The following is a 21944-nucleotide window of genomic DNA, read 5'->3' on the forward strand; positions in this document are numbered from 1 at the left end:
TGGATGCCTTTTCGAGATATCGCCATAAAGGTGGGCCAGGGGTGACTCTAGAATTTTTTTGTACGACATGGGTATCAAATGAAAGGTGTTAATGAGTATTTTAAAAAGGAGCGGGCCTTAGTTCTATATGTGGACGCCTTTTCGAGATATCGCCATAAACGTGGACCAGGGTGATCCAGAACATCATCTGTCGGGTACCGCTAATTTATTTATATATGTAATACCACGAACAGTATTCCTTCCAAGATTCCAAGGGCTTTTGATTTCGCCCTGCAAAACTTTTTCATTTTCTTCTACTTAATATGGTAGGTGTCACACCCATTTTACCAAGTTTTTTTCTAAAGTTATATTTTGCGTCAATAGACCAATACAATTACCATGTTTCATCCCTTTTTTCGTATTTGGTATATAATTATGGCATTTTTTTCAATTTTCGTAATTTTCGATATCGAAAAAGTGGGCGTGGTCATAGTCGGATTTCGGCCATTTTTTTACCAATACAAAGTGAGTTCAGATAAGTACGTGAACTGAGTTTAGTAAATTTATATCGATTTTTGCTCAAGTTTTCGTGTTAACGGCCGAGCGGAAGGACAGACGGTCGACTGTGTATAAAAACTGGGCGTGGCTTCAACCGATTTCGCCCTTTTTCACAGAAAACAGTTACCGTTCTAGAATCTAAGCCTCTACCAAATTTCACAAGGATTGGTAAATTTTTGTTCGACTTATGGCATTAAAAGTATCCTAGACAAATTAAATGAAAAAGGGCGGAGCCACGCCCATTTTGATATTTTCTTTTATTTTTGTATTTTGTTGCAACATATCATTACTGGAGTTGAATGTTGACATAATTTACTTAAATACTGTAAAGATATTAACTTTTTTTTAAATTTGAATTTAAAAAAATTTTTTTTTAAAAAGTGGCCGTGGTTGTTCTCTGATTTTGCTAATTTTTATTAAGCAGACATATAGTAATAAGAGTAACGTTCCTGCAAAATTTCATCATGATATCTTCAACGACTGCCAAATTACAGCTTGCCAAACTTCTAAATTACCTTCTTTTAAAAGTGGGCGGTGCCACCCCCATTGTCCAAAATTTTACTAGTTTTCTATTCTGCGTCATAAGTTCAACTCACCTACCAAGTTTCATCGCTTAATCCGTATTTGGTAATGAATTATCGCACTTTCTCGATTTTTCGAAATTTTCGATTTCGAAAAAGTGGGCGTGGTTATTGTCCGATATTGTTCATTTTAAATAGAACTGAGATGAGTGCCCAGGAACCTACATACCAAATTTCATCAAGATACCTCAAAATTTACTCAAGTTATCGTGTTAACGGACAGACGGACGGACGGACGGACATGGCTCAATCGAATTTTTTTTCGATGCTGATGATTTTGATACATGGAAGTCTATATCTATCTCGATTCCTTTATACCTGTACAACCAACCGTTATCCAATCAAAGTTAATATACTCTGTGAGCTCTGCTCAACTGAGTATAATTACGTTCGTATGAGCAAGGCAACATTTGACCAACTTTTACAAAAAATTTTGCCACTCATAACGAAACGGGATACAATAATGAGAGAAGCGATTCCCCCTCATCACCGCCTTGCTTTAACTTTGCGCTTTCTAGCTAGTGGCAATAGCTTTGAAGACTTAAAATTTTTGACAGCAATTGCGCCCCAAACGATTGGGAAAATAAGTCAATTGAAAGATTTTATTAAGGTAATTATTTATTGATTAAATTATTTATTTCGACTAAACAAGAAAAGTTTCATGTGTACATATGTGTGTCTGAAAATAATTGGTTTTTTGAAGTAAAAATAAAAATAAATTATTCGTCCGTTTCAAACGATGCAAAGAAATTTTGTAAGTTTTCTACCGAGCTCGAATTAATGGATGATGTATCTTCAACGATTCGTACGTTTTGTGTGACTTGAGGTGACATTCTACTACTGTTTATGGACGAGCCGCTACTTAAAGGAGTCGGAACTCTTATTGTATAATTCTGCATGTGTTGGGGCACCGCGTAGTTAAGTTGCGTAGACGTGCGCATTGGGTATTGCGGAATGACATTTGGTGTTAATATTTGACTTGGGTTAAAAACATTTTGGATTTGAATCGCGTGCCTAAATTCCAATGCTCCCAAGCAACCTTGAAATAAAACATCTGATATGATTTTTCGCGCAATCGTTTTCTGGGAGGTCTCCATTTCACTATATTGCGAAGCACACGATTGAGCCAAGGAGTCACCTTCTGTGGGTTCGCGGCTGTTGGCAAGTCTCTCGCATGCAATTTTAATAAGTGTATTTTCTTCAGAAACTTTTCTTTTGCTTGGTCGAACAGTGAATTCCTAAAAAGAAAGATTTATAAGTTTTTCATTACTTTTCAGCTTCCACAAACAGAAAAAGATTGGAAGGTAGAAGCGAAAAATTTTGATGCACGCTGGAAGTTCCCAAATTGTATAGGCGCAATTGATGGAAAACTCGTCAATATAACAAAGCCACCTGGATCTGGATCTTTTTATTATAATTATAAAAAAAAATTTCCATCATTTTAATGGCAGTGGTTAATGCTAATTACGAATTTTTGATGGTGGATGTTGGCACAAATGGAAGAGCGTCTGATGCCGGTCTTTTTAGCGAAATAAAATTTTTTTCATCTCTAAAAAATAAAACATTGAAAATTCCTGACCCTCAGCCGCTTCCAAACTGCGAAGAAAAACTACCATTTGTATTCGTAGCTGACGGATGCTTTTCCCCTGTTAGAAAATATCATGAAGCCATTTAGCCACAACACACTCAAAAATGATTTTTAACTACAGGCTTTCTCGGGCGAGAAGAATTGTTGAAAACTGTTTTGGCATTTTAGCATCAAGATTTAGAATTCTCCTACAAACTATTAATTTATCACCAGAAAAAGTCACGAAAATTGTGTTAACCTGTTGCTACTTGCATAACTTTTTACGGAGCCAAAATGAGGAGACGTATTTTGAAGGTGGATTCGATGTTGCAGAAACAGATCCCGGAGCGATAGAATACGCCGATTGGCATAATTACCATGGACTTACAGCTCTTCAAGCTTCAAGTGCAAAGAATGCATCCAATTTAGCAAAAACTACTCGAGAAAAATATTGTAATTATTTTAATACAGTGGGAGCAGTTCCGTGGCAGAACAATATATTAAATATAAGAAAGTGAATCATTTACGGAATAAAAACAAAATGAATGTTTGTGTTCAACAAAAAAAAGAACCAATAAAATTTTGATTTTTTTTCTTACCTCAAATGTGTTTGTATTTTCTTCCTGCATTGTGGTAACGCCTGCCAAAGGTTCTTCTTGATCTTTCAAAAAGCATAGCAAATCATAGCACCAAAGAGTAGGAACATATTCATCCTCAGCATCAGCACCAGACTTCAAACTATCTCTCTTTTTTTTTGATTCACGCCGGTATTGCGCCCGCAAACTACTTATTTTTTTATAACTGTATCCTTTGTGGCATCAGGATCTACTTCTTTTAATTTTTCGATTAAAGTCGCATAATCATTATTCTTTTTAATTCTATTACAATAATCTTTGCTTTTTACTTGCCACAATGATGGCACTCAGAAATTTTTTATTGTCCATTTTACTTTTCCGCGCACGTCTGTTCCGTTCAGAAATTACTAAGATTATGAGCTATTTCGCCATACACGCACGAACAGTTCGCGCAAATGTTCGCCAAAAATTAAAATATTTTGATTTTTGGCGAACATTTGCGCGAACTGGCAAACACCACCATACACGACAGAAAAGGTCGCAGAAACATGACATAACGGGAATGTTCGCGGAAATGTTCGTGTCGCGTATTTGGCGTTTAATTTACACACTGACATCGGTGCGCAATGTTAAGATATAAAGTGAGTAGCAAGATCACCGGCATGAAATGCCACGAGATTTTACATGGCGACCGTGGGCCGTGCCGCAAAATGGCGGTCACACGCATCAAAAGTGCGGATTTAAAAGGCGTAAACAATTTGTATTTGCCGCAGCTGCAAACAAATGCCGTTTCAGTTGGTTAAAAAAAAATTCAAAATTCTTTAAAAATGTGAAAATTTAAAGGTTCTCTAAGGGTGTGGAGGTTGAAAAGTTACAAAAAATTTATTTAAAATACAAGGAAGTAATTTAAAAAACATTCAGAAAACCTATACAAAAAAATTCAAAAACTTTAAAAAGCCCTACAAAAAAAAAAAAAAAAAATTAAAAAAAAACAAAAAAAAATGTGAAAAACTTTACAAAAAAATTATAAGAATTCAAGGGATTTACAGGAGAATGCTGAAAGCGCAATTAAATTAAAATCCAAATTTTTCTGCAAAAAAATTTGTTTCTATCATGAATTTTTCAAAGTTTCTATATCTTCCGCGTTGGTGATGGTAAAGTGTTGGCAATGGTGTGACAGTACAGCTAAGCAAACTACGAACTTAATAAATACAAACTAATATGGAAATTTTAAAATAACTTATGCAGAGATAATACTACGTAAAATAAATCTAATATATAAAATTCTTCTGTCACGGTGTTAGAGGCTTAACTCCTCCGAAACGGCTGAACCGATTCTCATGAAATTTTGTGAGCATATTGGGTAGGTCTGAGAATCGGCCAACGTCTACCTTTTTTTCGCTACGTGCCTAGGGTCTTGCAATCAAAACGTGGACTCGGGTACCCCTAGAATGTGTTTATACAATATGGTCAAATGAAAGCTGTTGATGAGTGCTATAATACAGGATAATTTTCATACCCCTGGGTGATTAGGGTCTAGAGATATAGGCCAAAACGTGGACTCGGGTACCCCTAGAATGTGTTTATACAATATGGATATCAAATGAAAGCTGTTGATGAGTGCTATAGTACAGGATAATGTTCATACAACTGGGAGGCTATGGTCTCGAGATATAGCCCAAAACGTGGAACCGGGTACCCCTAGAATGTGTTTATACAATATGGATATCAAATGAAAGCTGTTGGTGAGTGCTATAGTACAGGATAATTTTCATACAACTGGGAGGCTAGGGTCTCGACATATAGCCCAAAACGTGGACCCGGGTACCCCTAGAATGTGTTTATACAATATGGATATCAAATGAAAGCTGTTGAGGAGTGCTATTATACAGGATCATTTTCATACAACTGGGAGGCTAGGGTCTCGAGATATAGCCCAAAACGTGGACCCGGGTAGCCCTAGAATGTGTTTATACAATATGGATATCAAATCAAAACTGTTGATGAGTGCTATAGTACAGGATAATTTTCATACTACTGGGAAGCTAGGGTCTCGAGATATAGCCCAAAACGTGGACCCGGGTACCCCTAGAATGTGTTTATACAATATGGATATCAAATGAAAACTGTTGATGAGTGCTATAGCACAGGATAATTTTCATACAACTGGGAGGCTAGGGTCTCGAGATATAGCCCAAAACGTGGACTCGGGTAGCCCTAGAATGTATTTATACAATATGGATATCAAATGAAAGCTGTTGAGGAGTGCTATTATACAGGATAATTTTCATACAACTGGGAGGCTAGGGTCTCGAGATATAGCCCAAAACGTGGACCTGGGTACCCCTAGAATGTGTTTATACAATATGGATATCAAATGAAAGCTGTTGGTGAGTGCTTTAGTACAGGGTAGTTTTCATACCTATTTGTGAAGGGTCTCGATATATAGGCCAAAACGTGGATCACGGTAACACTAGGATGTGTTTTTACATTATGGTTATCAAATTGAAGCTGTTGATGAGTGCTTTAGTACAGAGTAATTTTTATACCGCTGCGTGACTGGGATCTCAAGATATAGGCCAAAACCTGGACCCGTATACCCCTAGAATGCGTGTGTAATAGAGATATCAAATGGAAGATGTTGCTGAGAGCTTTCAAGTTATTTTCATTGTGATATTCGATTTAGTCGCATCAACCCGGCAAAACTGATAAATATGCATGCGAAGCCGAAATAAAGACAAGAATTAATAATACCCACATACCTATTTACATACGTCCTATTCGATTTGCCTGATATTTCGTATATAAATTTGCCTATATTAGTATTTACGATGCTTTTTTCCGGGAAGTATACCAGAAACGGACTGGGACTGAGACTGAGACTCGGAGTGGGTCTGGGACTGAGACTCGGAATGGGACTGGAACAAAATACATACTACCCTCTGGGACTGGCAAGAAGAGATGAAGAAGAAGGAGAAAAACTTGAGAGAAGAGAAAAGAAGGAGACTGAGAAAGAGATAGAATGAGACGAAGATGGAGATGAAGCGAAAAAGACGGAGGGAGGAGTGAATAAAAAGATTAGGAAAAAGTGTAGTGGGGTAGGGCGGAGTTAGACGGAAAAAGCTTATTAAAATGTATGCAGATAGGCCAAATTTAGGCAGAACAACGTCTGCGGGTCTGCCAGTAAAGTAGTAAAAATTAATAATTTATACGGAGATAATAAAAATACTTAATTGCTAAAGAACTTTTTAGAAAAATTCCGTGATAATCAACAACACTACTAAAAATGAAAAATCTATGAATTTAATACAAAACGGAGATAAATCACAAATTAACAAAAACATTGATAAAATCGAATTATTAAATACGGAAAATCTACAAAACTAATAAAAACAGAGATAATCTACAATACTACTAACAACGAAAAATCTATAAATTTAGTATAATACGGCGATAATTTACAAAAACGAAGATAATTTATAAAAACGGGAAATTCTACAAATTATTAAAAATGGAAATAAAATATAAAATACACCACAAACTGTACATAACGGTCAAAGCCAAAACACGCCATCAGTAAGTACAGCTAGAAGTATAGCTATATACATATGTATGTATATTTACACCGAAAAATTTTTACACATAATAACGCCGAAAACCAGCAGCAGCTATTATATGGCAGACTGGCAGCGAACAGCAGCAGCGACAGAGGAGGTTATTATAGCAGCAGAGGTTATTATTCAGCAGCAAACATTTGGCATCACATTTGGCGCACAGTGTGCACAGGACATATGTAGACAATTACAAATATTTTTGTAATACAAATTTTCAAATTGAAAACTCTTTTAAATTTCATTTCTTTTAAACACATTGTAGTTTTCAATTCTCGTATCATCTCTTTATAAATAATTTACTATAACCATCAATTTGTTTCTTTTCTATAAATACTTCACTACTTATATCATAATTTACTTTTCCTACAAATAACACACTGTAGCATCACCTCTGTAGTTTCTATCGCTAAGAGAAAAAAACACAAATACATTTCTAAAATTTGCTATGAATTTATTTAAACATAATATGGGTCACAGTTAGACAAAATAAATTTAAAAAAATGTAAGGCGCGTTAACCTCCGAAGAGATCTAAGGCCGAGCTTCTCTTCCAAATTGCGTCGTGCTCCCCTTGATTTTCCCTACAAATTGGCCGGACGGGACCTACATGTTTTATGCCGACTCCGAACGGCATCTGCAAGAAATATGAGTTTTCACAGAGAGCTTTTCATGGCAGCAATACACCCGGAGCGCTTGACCAACACTGCCGAGGGGCGACCCCCCTTAGACAAATTTTCTTCTAATTAAAAAATCTTATTTCTAAAATTTTGATGTTGCTTTGCCCGGGGGTGTGAACAAAAGCGGGATGTAGACAAAAACAAACTTAAAATTTTCCATTTAATGTATCTAATCAATTAAATTCCTTTTTCTACTTTTCCCCATTCGGTACATTTCAACTATTTTAATCACAACTTCAAAATATGTAAAAATTTCACTTCGCTGATTCTAAATACAATTTATAAATAAAAAATTCTAATCATTGTAAACTTTCACAAAAACATTACTTTGTAAATTTTTTTTTTTTTTACCCAACTACCCCATACACATATGTACGTTTTCAAACGTCAAAAATTATTTTGCCCACATAAATATGAGATTTTGTTTTAATTAACACGATGCGTTCGTGATAATATTTGATAAATTTGATTTAAAAACGGTGCGTCCGTTATACAAAAATTTAAGAAATTTGATTAAACGCGGTGCGTCCGCATTATAACAATATTTGAAATTGTAAATTTGATCATTAAATTTTTTTTTTAAATATACATAAATTTGGTAAGCTCATAGTCACTTCGATATTTTTCAAATTCGACTTCCTTTTCCAGTATATTACATAACTTTAATTTTATTTAATTCCTTTAAGGTAACTTCATGACAATTCCTTCAAGTTTAGATCCATTTTATATTTTCGCTTTCAGCGACCCACATTTTGCTTCACGCATTGGCCTGTGCTGTTCAATTTAAAAATTTTTTCCTCGCATTTTCCTTTCATGTCACAATCCGACAATTCGTCAGCATCTGCTAATACCACAGTTGGTCCAAGAGACTCCTTATCCAGAGACTTTTTCGGCTTTGATGATTCAGCTTCTAAATCAACCTCTACTTCCGATCCAAATCTTACGCATTTCATAATGCCAACAACAGATCAAAAGAAATCATTCATTACTTCGCGTGCCCAAATAATGCGAGAAAATTACAGTGGTGATCCACTACCACTTGACTCATCTATCGATAAAATGGAATTTATGGAAACAGTAACTGATACAGCTCTAACTCCTACATTTATTGCATTTCTAAAGATAAACCTCGAAGGTAAAGCGCGCGAAGCCCTACCAACACAGATAGATTCAGTCAGCCAAATTAAAGATGTGTTACGTAATAAGATTAGGCCAGACAACTCGAAAGTTGTCGCGGGCAAAATTGCGGCTTTGAGAGCAAATAAGAACAATTTTATAGAATTTTCAAAACAAGTAGAAGAACCTTCAGACTGGATAGAGCGCTCTCTGATAATTGAGGGCATGACGCAGGCAAAAGCTCATGAGATGGCGGTTGAGCAAACAATTAACGTTTGTAGGTTGAATAGTCGTTCAGATATGGTGAAGTCTATACTTGCTTCAACTACTTTCAAAGATTCTAAAGACGTAGTAACAAAGATGATAATAGAACGCGAACAGGAGGTAAAAGAGCGGCAAGTTTTAGCATTTCGGTCACGCCCAATAAGATGTAGTTTCAGTGGAAACTTTAGAGGTCACAGCAATTTCACGTATAATAATAATAACAATTTTAGATACAATGGAAATACGAACAGGCAAAATAATAATACCAATTTTCGCAATACTAGTTACAATAGAAGCAACAATAAGCCTAACAATCACAACAATAACAGTAATGGCAATAGCAATCGATCAACAAATAGTAGAAATTCAAATAATCCGCGTTCGAATAATAGAAATTCCGCCAATGTTCGTTCTTTAAACGCCGAAGCCCCCCAGGCGCGAACACTGAGGGAGCAGGAGCAATTCAATTAAATACTTCTCAATCAATATATTGTCTAAATTTAAATTTTTCCGATTTCGTTGAAATCGATTGCAGCGATTCTCGTGAAATATGTTCTTTTCTAGTAGACTCTCAAGCAGACATTTCACTAATTTCCAGTTTGGCAAGCGATGCAATAGTAGATAACAGTAACGTAATAAATATAATAGGCTTAACCATTGTACAGGTTTACAAGTATGATATGTATGAGAGGGAAATAATTTCTTTCCCTTTCTAACACACGGCAGTTTGACACTTCGGTCAGTGTCAAACTAGCGTGGAACCCAGTGGAACCTGCGTGGAACTTGAGTTTTGACACTGAACGAAGTGTCAAAATTACCGGGGTTGCTTCGTCGAAAGCGACACAGGGAAACAAAAAAAGGAGCGGAATATCAGATATGGGTTGCTGTGATAGTAAATTTTTTTGAACGAATTTAGTATGAAAATGTACTGCACCTATATGGGTCCTACAGAAAATTATACAAAAGTCTTGAATTGGGCTATCTGAGGACACGTAGTTATTCCAGTATTAAGAATACAAACACGGGTGCTAAGTTTTTCTACCCGCTCAAAAGTTCTCCTCGAAAACCAGTTTGAAACCGAGATCGACTGCAACAACCCGTCCAAAAATGTGGAAAGAGAAATGAAAAGACGCGTTTTATCCTGTTATCAATAGTCCAAAGGCAAAAAAGTATTCGAATTATTGGAAGCGAGGCAAAAACGCGTCTATTAATACCTCCCCCGACAGATTTGGTGGTGTTTTAGCAATCGTCCCGGTAATAAAGTATCACAATTTGGCAATTAAAATTGTCCAAAACATATGGATTTTAAAGAGATATGTAATTTAGTGCTCGTTTGAAAGTAAATAAGGATATTTTATTTGTAATTTTACAATAAAAATTTTACGCAGTTTTTGTTAGCAGCTACTACACTTTTCTTGGACCTAAGAGATACAACAGTGCCAAATAGCATCCACAAAAAAAACGAACAGGAGCAAGCATTTTATCAGGTGAGCTTGGCTGTGTATGTGCGTGCTGCTACATATCCTACTTGTAGACCTGTACTATGGGCTTAACAGCAGACACGGTAACGACAGTAGGCACAGTTAGTACAAATATAATAGCATCAAATACATTTTTTCCTCTGACTCTTCATACAGACGAAGTAAAGTATGTGATTCCTCTGACTCTTCATACAGACGAAGTAAAGTATGTGATTTTAATATTCAAACTGAAGACATAAAAAATTTTAATGTTTATCGCATAAATGATACATCTATCGATTCAAAACGCATAGAAGAGCTTAAATCAATTTAAGCAAAACAAATGCCTTTTTATGCTAAAGAGAAATTACTCGATTTAAGTTTGAAATATTCCGATATTTTTGCACTAGAAAAAGACTTAATGACACTTAATAATTTTTACGAACAAAAACTCAGACTAACAGACGAGGAACCAGTATACATAAAAAACTACATATTACCATATTCACAGCGTGCCGAAATAAATAAACAGGTCGATAATTTGTTTAAAAATAATTTAATTGAAGAAAGTTCCTCAAATTACAATAGCCCATTGATCTTAGTACCGAAAAAAGACCCAACTGGCCAAAAATCGTATCGCATGTGTGTAGACTTTAGAGCAGTCCACAAAAAGTAATTGCAGACAGTGACGAATATTAGCAACACTAAGGGATACTATCATCTCTAAGCCGATACTAAGCAGTGACTTGTATGCACATCAATAGATCAATCATTATGTCTACACATATGTACGTACATGCAGCGAAGAGGAGACACACAAACACATGCATATATCTTATCTGAGATGCTCCCAAAAGTATGCAATTATAATTGTTGAAGTGTCGCTCACAAATACACGCGCATATGAGAAGCTATACACGTGCATCTGTAGTTATAATTATATGGCAGTAACTAAGTAAATTCTGGAAGAGCCTAGAAGTATGCAAACGAGAAGTCACAGATTATAAAAGCAACAACAGTAGAGGCGCGACAATCAGTTTTGATTTAAGACGCATCTGGCGAGCAATATTAGTGTTATTGAGAGCACTTTATTAAAGGCCATTTTGCATTATTGAATAGAGGTGTTATTTATTCAACAGTTTAGTAATTCGAACGTTAGAAGAATATTGCAAATAAGGGGAATTGCAGTAAATTCGTTACAATATTGTGATCAATTATTAACATCTAACTCTTGACCGATTTCTGCGTTAGTTTATGCTGTATTGTATGATTATTGAACAACCAAAAGAACGTAATATTGTGATTGTGTTGAAGCACTAGGTCTTTTCGGTTTCGGACCACCTCTTCCCTGTACATCGGCGCGTAACTTAGCTACTCCAATTAAAAAAAAAATAAACCAATATAAAAATAATAAATAAACAAAAAAATTAGTATACGTATACAGTTCTTCCAAGTTTTTTTGGCATTTTGACATTTGGGGGGCGGTGCTGCCAAATGTTTTATATGGCTATGCGAAACTGTCGATGGCCGTTTTTTTACCCGCAAACGTAGAAGTATATTCGCGTGTTAAAAGCACGGCTATTAACGATTAATTTAGAAAAAATAATTAAATACTTGAGTATAAGCAATAATTTTCTTTCAATTACTGCAATTAAGGTGCCCTAGATGCTATATATTCCAAAATTATAACATTTTATGTCTGTTCATATATGTAATACTCCTATATTGCTACAAAAGGCTGGGTACATTCCCAAACAACGGAGTGCCGATATATTGCTATTTAAACGCTTTTGTTTTTGTATTCAATAATCGAATGTATCTAAATTTAAATTTTTTCTTGTCCCACTTATTCTGCTAAAATCACAAAAATTGTATAGGCTGTCTTGTTTTGATTTCGAATTCAAAACCATTGCGAGCATTTTCTATTAGCAATATAGGAGTATTACATACATGTGTCTGATTAAAAATTTAACTTGAATTTCACTAAAGATTTCCGTAATATGGCCATTAGGGATGTTTGTGTGTGTGCTAATTTTGAGCGATCACCTGTTAGTTGCGCTACTTGGTAAAGTGTATTGCCGTCTTCCAGTGAATTTTACAGCTCCGGCTCACGCTCAATTCTCACGGGAATGCTCTGGATCATTGAGAGACTTGAGAAGATGTCGTGAAATTTTCGCACACGTGAAATGTGATAGGCAGATGTCGCCGCTGTTTTTCATTTAACTCATATGGGTTTATCTGGCTCAAATCGTTGTTGTTGCATTTACATGCAAAATTATTTATCTGGCTCAGGATTTTGCCACCGGATGATGGCTTACAATGATGAAATATGAAATATGAAATTCTCTCATTTTTTGCGCTCTCACGAGGGATTTATCTCAAATTGTGCTGGCAACAATCATAGCTCCGACACATAAGCAGTTTTTCATATAGATGAGTTCAGCACAAGCTTATGCATTATGAATAGGTTGCACGTATTTTTATGGAGAACGGTAGAATGAGCGACACTGGCGCCATCTGATACTGAAAAGTAGCCATCTCCCAAATTTTGTTCCAAGACAGCCATAAGAAGAAGAATTTGACATTTGCTTTGGCTAAGGGTGTTGGCCCGCTTTGCAAGTGAAATTATTTTTCCCACTGGTTGGTAAATTTTCTAACATTGTTCGCAATTGAAAACTGCAATATAACAATCGATTACGACTCAAAATATGTTAGCACGAACTTTTGTTGTATAGGGAGAACGTCTATAACAGTGCTTCGCGAAATTTTGTATGTGAATTGGCAAGGCGTAATAAACTTCAACCACGTCTGAAGTTCCTTCATATTTACACACGCAACCTCTTGGTTGATTGTGGGGATGTTATTGGAATGCTTAAGCTTGTGTTAAACGCATCTATATGAAAAATGTCATTGTGTCACGGCCTTCATCGCAAATAAATCCCTGTAATGAAACCATGCAAATATATTTAAAACCTACATAGCATAATAGGGCCCTTAAGATATAAATAGTAATAGAACTAGCTTTAATGACATTCGCCGCAGCGCAACCGCAACCAAGTTAACGTGCTTTAAAAAGCTCTACGATAGGTAGAGATAAAAAATGAAAACGAAATCAAGTTAAGTCAATTGTAGTGGTTCACGCGCGCCGGATGCCAATTTAGCTACTCAGCTAAAAGTCGTGATAAAAGTTATGTGAAATCAATATACATATATTTTAAATAAAGAAAATAGACTAAACACTAAACCTCCTAAAAGGAAATAAAATTTGAGTGTTTTTAATTAGTGCTTTTAACAATATAAATGGAGCTCCTAATGGCGCGTGGCCATTGCCCACAATCACACAGTGCTAAAGTGCAAGGTTCCAAGATGGAGCCTCATCATGGCGACCGTGACCGTGTGCCTGCCGGCAAAATTGGCGGACACGATATGTACGTAGCGGCAGCTACGATAAAATTTCTAAAATATAATAAAGTTTGAAACGAAAAAATTTGTTTGATGAAATGAATACTTAAGTTCGTGCTAGTGGCCAGCAAAGTATAACAAAAACTTACAAAAAAAAAAAAATTAAAAAAACTTTCAAAAAACTACAAACAAAAAAAAAACATTTAAAAATTTTCAAAAATTAAAAAAAACTCAAAAATTACAAAAAAATTAAAAACTTTTAATAACTACAAAACAAAAACCTTTCAAATACCTACAAAAAAAAAATTTTTATTACAACATAAAATTCTACATAACTATAAACTATCAAAAAATTGCAACAGGAATATATATATGAAAATGCAAAAACGATTTCTAAAATACAAGTTTTTATATTAATCAAAATAAATTACAAATTAGTGAACATTTTGGTGGTGATGCCGAAAATAAAACTTTACTAACATTTAAAAAAAAAAAATCGTGAAATCATCAGCAATGTGTTAAAATAAAAACATGTAAATCTGAATTTTGGGCAAAATTTGGCAAAACCAATTAACTACAAAAAAAAAACGCAACACGACATACTTTTTACTAAACATTTTTATAACTTGAAAAACTAAAAACTCGAAATTAAACCAAATTTGAAAAAGCATCATAGCTGGTTTTTGACCAAAAGGTTTCGAAGTCCCCTTTAGGAAATGTGCGTTTTTGAGGTGACTGTACAAAAATTGCAAGTGTACGGTATTAATAAAGTGCTGATGGCGTGAGTTAGTAAAATCAAAGGCATTTAAATAACGGTTGAGAGAGACTTGAATATATGTATGTATGTACATAGAAAGTACAGCCTGTGCCAAGCGACAAAGCAGTGCATCAATAATTTGGTTCATAGCGGTACGCAAAACTCTACCGAAAAAAAAACCCAATAGAAACAAAGAAACTGTAATAGCGGTAAACGAAAAACACGCCACCACAGCACAATAACACACATACATATATGCCAGAAAGAAGTAGCGAAAAAATAACGCTAAAATCATCTTTAACTAGCAGCAGCGAAATCACAGCACGAGCATGGAAAGACGAAGAGTAGCCAAAGCCAGCAGCAGCAACAAAAGAAGCAACATACATAAGTATATACTAACACCTACGTATATATATTCTTTCATATACATACATACATTAATTATATTCTTTTAAATTTTGATACATATATTTAACTTGCATATAAAATCAATTAACACTAATGTTTTTCAATTTTCTTATATGGTCATTAGCACACAAATATTATTCCAAATTATTTCTCTTTAAATTTAAATTTCAAAATTGTTTTTTTAAACAATTTTTTTTCTTTTTCCCAATAAATTTTTCACATAAACCTAAATACATATGTATTGGAATACTTAAATACATACATATATGTATACATATGAAATATCATTTTAATAATAACCATCTAAAACATATTTATATGTACTGTTCTTTCTTATTTGGAATACTGGTTTAAACATACACTTTTGCGAAAAAATAAAAGCGTTTACTTGAATTACTTTTGACACAAAAGAATAAAATAATAAATTTGCACTTATAAACCCCCTTTTGCTATTTAAATGCGTTTCCCGACGGAAAATATAAAATTTTTTTTATTAAAAGCCTGCTATGAAAAGGCTAGCAATAATTTGGAAATACAGTGCCTACCAACAAATTCGAAAACCCTTGTACAGTTATTTTGCAAAAAAACATTATTTTCTTATAAATACAAAATAAATTTGTGCCTACATTCTTTTGCTTTTATTTAAAGCTACAGTGCCAATCAACATTTTTCATAATAACTTTTATACAATTTCAACTTTGAATTTTTTTTAACATTGTCGATTTTTAGAAATTTTTCGCTGAAACTACAGTGCCTTCTACAAATTTACAAAATTTTTCGATTTTTTTTTTTTTGCATCTGTGTCTACAAAATATTTTTTTTTTTATAAAATAAACCTGCAGTGTCTATAACAACGTATTCTGAATCCTCTAATGTGAATACCTCGTTACCAAGTGCCTATGACAACAATTTTACATTTACTCTACTTACAAACTTTTCAAAGTCTATATTTTGAGTGTCACCATAAAGCCATTGCCGCCTCTTTCCTTGAGCCAAACTAAATTTTTTTGATAAACCTACACATTTTTTTCAACTTTGCTATAAATTTTCAACACAAGTTATCGAATGTTACTGTAGATGTCAGATTCTGAAAAATATTTCCAAGACGCGAGCTCACAGGAAGTATCATTTACGTATAGCCCTCCACCAAGAATATCCTTAGGTGAAGATTTTCGGGGGTTTAATAACGAATCGACCACAGCAGACGCTTCAGATAAAATACAATCCTTAGCGTAAATAGCAGCAATACAATTTCTAACGGAAGCAGCAACGATACAATATCCACTAATCGCGTGAACACAACTGCTGATAGAGATATAAATATGGCTACACCGGAACAGAAAAGAGCAGCTATTAGCCTATGGGCTTCTATGATGCGCGAAAATTATAGCGGAGACCCGTCATCGCTTCCGTCTTTCATTGACAAGATAAACCTAATAGAAGATATTTCAGATGATTCACTAACACCAACACTAATAGCTTTTCTCAAATCAAAGTTGGAAGGCAAAGCGCGCGAGTCATTACCAAGAGAAGTTAGTACAGTTAGTCAGATAAAAGAAGCGTTAAGTAGCAAAATAAAACCCGACAACTCCAAAGTTGTCGCTGGCAAAGTCGCAGCATTAAAAATCACTAATAACAACTATGCCGAATTTGCAAAACAGGTAGAAGAATTGTCTGATTCGTTAGAACGCTCTCTTATAATAGAAGGCATGACCCAAGCAAAAGCCCATGAAATGGCCGTGGAACAAACAATTAAGGTTTGTAGACTCAACAGCAGATCAGACATGGTCAAATCCATTTTAGCTTCGTCCACCTTCACCGATTCGAAAGACGTGGTCGCGAAGATGGTAATAGAAAAGGATAACGATGTAAAAGAGAGACAAGTATTGGCATTTCGCTCTAGACCAATACGGTCAAACAATTTTAGAGGTAACTTCCGTGGTAACAATTTTAGATACAATAACAACAATTACAGGTACAGTAATACAAATAGGCAAAGTACTAGTTCAAATTATAGAGGAAATAACAATTATAGCAGAGGAGGTAACAATTACAACAGAAGAGGCAACAATTCGTCCAATAGGCCGAATAACTACAATAGATCAAATACGACAAACAGAAACAACAATTCGAGTTCAAATAATAGAGGCACTGCTAATGTACGGAATTTAAACGCCGAAGCCCCTCAGACGCGAACACTGAGGGAGGAGGAGTAAAAGAGGAGCGCCTATCATTGCAGGTGGCACAAATGTCTTCGCATTTAGAAGCACAGAATACAAAAATTGTACAGCTCGAGGACAAAATGGATGCCGAGATAGAAGCTTTGAGAGGTCGTATACAGGAGTTGCAAATAAATCGCCCAACAGTATCAGCAAGCTATCCAAAGGTAAAAACTCCATCCTTTGACGGTTCTGTTCCTTTCCAGGCCTTTAAGCTACAATTTGAAAAGCCCGCAACAGTGAACAACTGTAATGCTGAAGATAAAGTTGCTGCACTCTTCATGGCATTGAAAGGGCCTGCAGCTGAGATTTTACAAACCATTCCAGAGGGCAAACGGAACGGAGCATTGGAGATAGATATACGAAATGGAGTTACTGAATCGCTTCCAGAGGCCTGGTGAAACATTGCAAGAGTTTGCGTCGGATGTGGAAAGGCTGGCACATTTAGCGAATGCGGACGCACACGTGGAATACACCGAAAGGGTAAAAATCCAGAGCTTTATAAATGGCATACGGGACGTGGAAACGAAGCAAGCGACATACGCAAACCCACATTCACATGATCTGATTCAGGAAACAGCTTCGCTTCTGTGTAAGCCAGTTCTCAAAGCACGCCTTGTGGAAGTAGAAAGGTTAGAGTGGGTAGACGCAATATTGGAGGCGCTGAAAGGATCGCAAATATGGAGTGAGAGAGTTATCAAATGCGGGAAGCCCGGTCACTTTGCTCGTCATTGCGATCCTGGCCTGGTAGTTCAAACTTGGGTGGCCGTAAACGCAAAGCTGGAGGAGATGAGCAAGAGCGTGTCAGATATAAAGAACGAAAACTTGCCCCAGCTATTGAATGTGCTGTGATATCTACCTCGCAAATTGGAAGAAACTCGAGCAGTCTTACCGTCAAAGGAAATGTCGATGGCAAATAACGTGTACTAGCTGTAGATAAGGGCGCATCTCATTCCGTAATCCGATCTGACTTGGTCAACAGGAGAGTAAAACCCTTACCTGGAGCAAAGTTGCGTACGGTCACCGGCGAGTATAACCAAGTCCAGGGAGAAGTGATATGTGAAGTCTTAATTGGAAAGGTCACAGTTATACACAAATTCGTTGTGGCGGAGATCGTTGATGAAGGCATATTGGGAGTGGACTTCTTGGTTGACCATGACAATAGGATCGATATGCAGAGAAGGATGATGCGTTATGATAACCAGGATGTGCCACTTAACTTCAGTGTGGAAAAAGCGTTTAGCAGGAATCGATTGCTGGTGAAAGAGATTCCACAAAAACCACAAAAGTCAAAGGCAGCACATCGGACAAGGGATGATGGAACGAATTGGCCAAACAAATCAGAATCAAAGGTACCTGCGAGAAAAACACTGGCATTGACAAACCCTAATGAACGCACTAAAACGACTGAAAGAATTTTCCAGAAAGAATGCAAGGGTGGTTTCAAGCCAGTGCGCACTACTGTTGTGAAACGTCAAGACGATACTGATGATGCAAAATCAATCCGTCAAGATCAAGCTCTGCGAAGTAGGTCTTCATTGGCCAAACAACAGAGTGCGAGGGAACGATCCAGGATAATGAGTAGTAAAATGAAACGCATGTACGATGAGAACAATAATTTGGAAGGTTTCTTGGAGGGAGATTTGGTACTGCTATACAACCCTCACCGGCAGAAAGGTGTTCCATCCAAATTTCAGTGCAGTTGGGAAGGCCCGTAAAAAGTTGTGAAGAAGATCAGTGATACCATCTACCGCATACAAACCATTGGGAAACCACGAAATAGAAGAGTGGTACATTTGGAGATGCTGCCGGCGTTTAGATCAGGAAATTTATCTGATCGGGACGATCAGACTTAGGTGGAGGGCAGTGTTACGAATATTAGCAACACTAAGGGGTACTGTCATCTCTAAGCCAATACTAAGCAGTGACTTGTATGCACATCAACAAATGAATCATTACGTCTACCCATATGTCCATACAAGCAGCGGAAAGAAAACGCACAAATACATGCATATATCTGAGATGCTCCCAAAAGTAGGCAATGGTTTGTGCAAGTATCACTCACAAATACACGTGCATATGAGAAGCTATAAACTTCATTCTGGATACTGTAACAGGTTAAACTCTTACCTATGCAGAATCAACCCCGACATACAAAATGTATGCCCCGCTTGCAATGTGTCCCCACATGACACCAACCATCTCTTTAATTGTAATGTGGAACCAACGCCTCTAACACCCCTTTCCCTATGGTCCACCCCTGTTGAAACAGCAAGTTTCCTTGGACTCCCGTTAGAGGATATTGATGACAGTTTGTGATCGGTCGCGTCTGTTAGGTGGGGCGAAGCACTGCTACAACAACAACAACAACAACAGAAGCTATAAACGTAGTAATTTTATAGCAGATAACTAACTAGTAAATTCTAGAATAGAAAAGCCTAGAAATATGCAACGAGGAAACCAGTATAAAAGGCAGCAAAAAGTAGAGGCACGACAATCAGTTTAAGACGCTATCTGGCGAGCAAAAGAAGTGTTATTTTGAAAGTAGTCTAATAAAGCCATTTTGCATTATTGAATAGTGGAGTTATTTATTCAACAGTTTAGTGATTCGAACGTTAGCAGAAGGTTGCAAATAAGAGGAATTGCACTAAATTCGTTACAATATTATTAGTTCGAAGGCGGAGGGTAAATATTATTACCCATTTAAAAGTTATCACTAAAAACAGGTTTTGTAAATATGAAGTCCCGATGCAACCAGTCCATTTTGATCACAGAACCTGGAACGTCAGACATGTAGAATAAGCCCTATCCATTAAATGATGTTAACTATTATGTCATAGGTCCGATTTACTGAAATGTCAAAGGAATACTTTGAGTTATGCGTTACAATATTTGACTAGCTAGTTTTATCAAAATATAAATTTTACTTAGATTTGTTTATATTTAACTCTAACTAGTCGTATTATTGTAAAATAAGTTTAAAGAAATGAATATTTTACGACTATCATTTTATTAAATGATTGAAACTATAATCGCCGAAATGTATGTCAAAAATCCCCATATTCAGATCTATTCATTTTTTTTTTGGGGTGGCATCATTGACAAAAATGTGCATCTTGACAGCGCTCTCTCGAAACAAATAGTTGCAAATCCATTCATCTATGACCTTTACAATGACTTAAGGGCGAATTAATGGTGACTTATAACCATAAAGCCATAACCAGATAAAACAGCTGATCGAACCTACCTTAGACGGCCAATACATGACACAAAAGCCATGCGCAAATATAAAACGACGGAATTTGTACAAATGAAAATTCTGACATACACGGCTCAAAAACACTGCGCAATATTCACTTTTAATGTAGCGCAACAAATGAAATATGTGTTTTAATTGTATAAACAAGGCACTAATTTTATAAAAAAACACTATTTATTTTCCACAGTGCTGGTAATTTACAGTATAAATCGAAAAACTCGCACCAGAAGCGTTTATTTTCCATTGTATTAATAATATATATTTTTTAGTTGTAAGACTAGCTCATCTCATTGCAGCACTGCGCAATATCCATTTTTCAACTAGCGTAACAAATGTTCTATTTGTATAAAAAATTATGTATTATTGAATTTATGTGAATTCCTGTTACAAGCTAGAGATGGTCCTTACGCCTTCGATATTAAAATTTTTAAGCAACAATTACTGATGTTATATTATCAGAAACCACAGGTAAACTGTGTAAGATTCACCACACACGAAGAAAAAAGCATGTGCAATATTTGCAGACATGCGTAAATATCAAAATCGTTTTGATTTGAGCGCAGTTCTCTGCGCAAATAGCGCAACCAGTGCACACACCGGGCAAATCCTTGTGCAAATTGGTAATTGGCACAAGGATACTTGAGCCGTGTAATTGGCGTATTATGGAAATCAATGTAATTGATTAATGGTGCCATACCATACCGCTAACGCCATAATAATACCATAGCCAACCAATTGGTTTTTGTTTTCTCGCCATATCCATAACGTAAAAATATTTGAGTTGGTGAATTTAATAACTTTTTGTAGATTTTATTCATAGTTTTGGATACGTTATGACTAAGAGACTTATTTTTTGTCGTATATGTTGCTAATTTTTAGCGCTTTATTCATTTTTATGAAATTTTCACGTTTTTAGGTTAAAGCACAATTAATTGATCACATTGGAAATGGTTATGGATATGGGTAAGGTTACGACTATGGCGTTACGGTTAAGGAAGTTTAATTGGCCCTTCACTTTTCTCCGATACGTGAGTAGTCGATCCAAAAGTATCGACTACAAATTTTCTTGGTATCAGGCCAAAAGTGTGACTACCTTATTCTATTTTCTAGTGTCGTTTCATCCCCAAGTCTCCCTTATAGTAGGGGGACTCATGTAACCGTATAAATGCCTTATAAAGTGTGTAAACGTATAAATTTATCTAGTTTACGCACGAGCTGTCAAATTTTGTATGAAAAATCATTTACACGATTTGTATAAATTTACGCGCACATTTCATTGTGTAAACGCGGTAAACTCAAAGGAATGCAACCTTGTAGACATTACAGATGGCATTTTCATCAAAAATCTCCAACATCAGCAAGTAAAGGCGTTTTAGTTTTGATTTTACACTTAATCTTGGTATTTTTTAATTTGTATAACAATCAAAAAAATTTGGTTTGGCAATAATACAGCTGATAAATAATCAAGTTTATCAAGAGTATTGCTAGGTGCGTTCATATAACCGCGTGT

The 21944-nt window shown here is 35.7% G+C and overlaps 3 protein-coding genes across 4 annotated transcripts in view; 1 reads left to right on the forward strand and 2 right to left on the reverse strand.

The window, feature by feature from the left end:
* The window catches only part of LOC137249206 (zinc finger protein 3-like), a 107301-nt gene that overhangs the window by 81267 nt on the left and 4090 nt on the right, over nucleotides 1-21944 (forward strand). The gene's annotated exons all lie outside the window — the stretch shown is intronic.
* LOC137249212 (uncharacterized) lies at nucleotides 1768-20823 on the reverse strand. Of its 2 annotated transcripts, none has more exons than XM_067780521.1 (3): nucleotides 20659-20823; nucleotides 3285-3648; nucleotides 1768-2356 (listed from the first exon to the last, which is right to left on the reverse strand). In XM_067780521.1, the coding sequence occupies exons 2-3, from the start codon at nucleotides 3312-3314 to the stop codon at nucleotides 1838-1840; spliced, it is 549 nt and encodes a 182-aa protein (XP_067636622.1). In that variant the 5' UTR covers nucleotides 3315-3648; nucleotides 20659-20823; the 3' UTR covers nucleotides 1768-1837. The 2 variants fall into 2 exon arrangements, with proteins under 2 accessions (XP_067636622.1, XP_067636621.1); XM_067780520.1 differs by having other exon boundaries at nucleotides 20636-20823.
* Nucleotides 13132-21944, reverse strand: part of LOC137249205 (zinc finger protein 665-like) — a 126802-nt gene continuing 117989 nt past the window's right edge. Inside the window, exon 11 of the mRNA XM_067780508.1 lies at nucleotides 13132-13330. The gene's annotated coding sequence lies outside the window, so the exon portion shown is untranslated. The remainder of the gene's footprint in view (nucleotides 13331-21944) is intronic.

The sequence above is a fragment of the Eurosta solidaginis genome, chromosome 4, assembly GCF_040869045.1.
Source record: "Eurosta solidaginis isolate ZX-2024a chromosome 4, ASM4086904v1, whole genome shotgun sequence".
NCBI classification, from domain to species: Eukaryota; Metazoa; Arthropoda; class Insecta; order Diptera; family Tephritidae; genus Eurosta; species Eurosta solidaginis.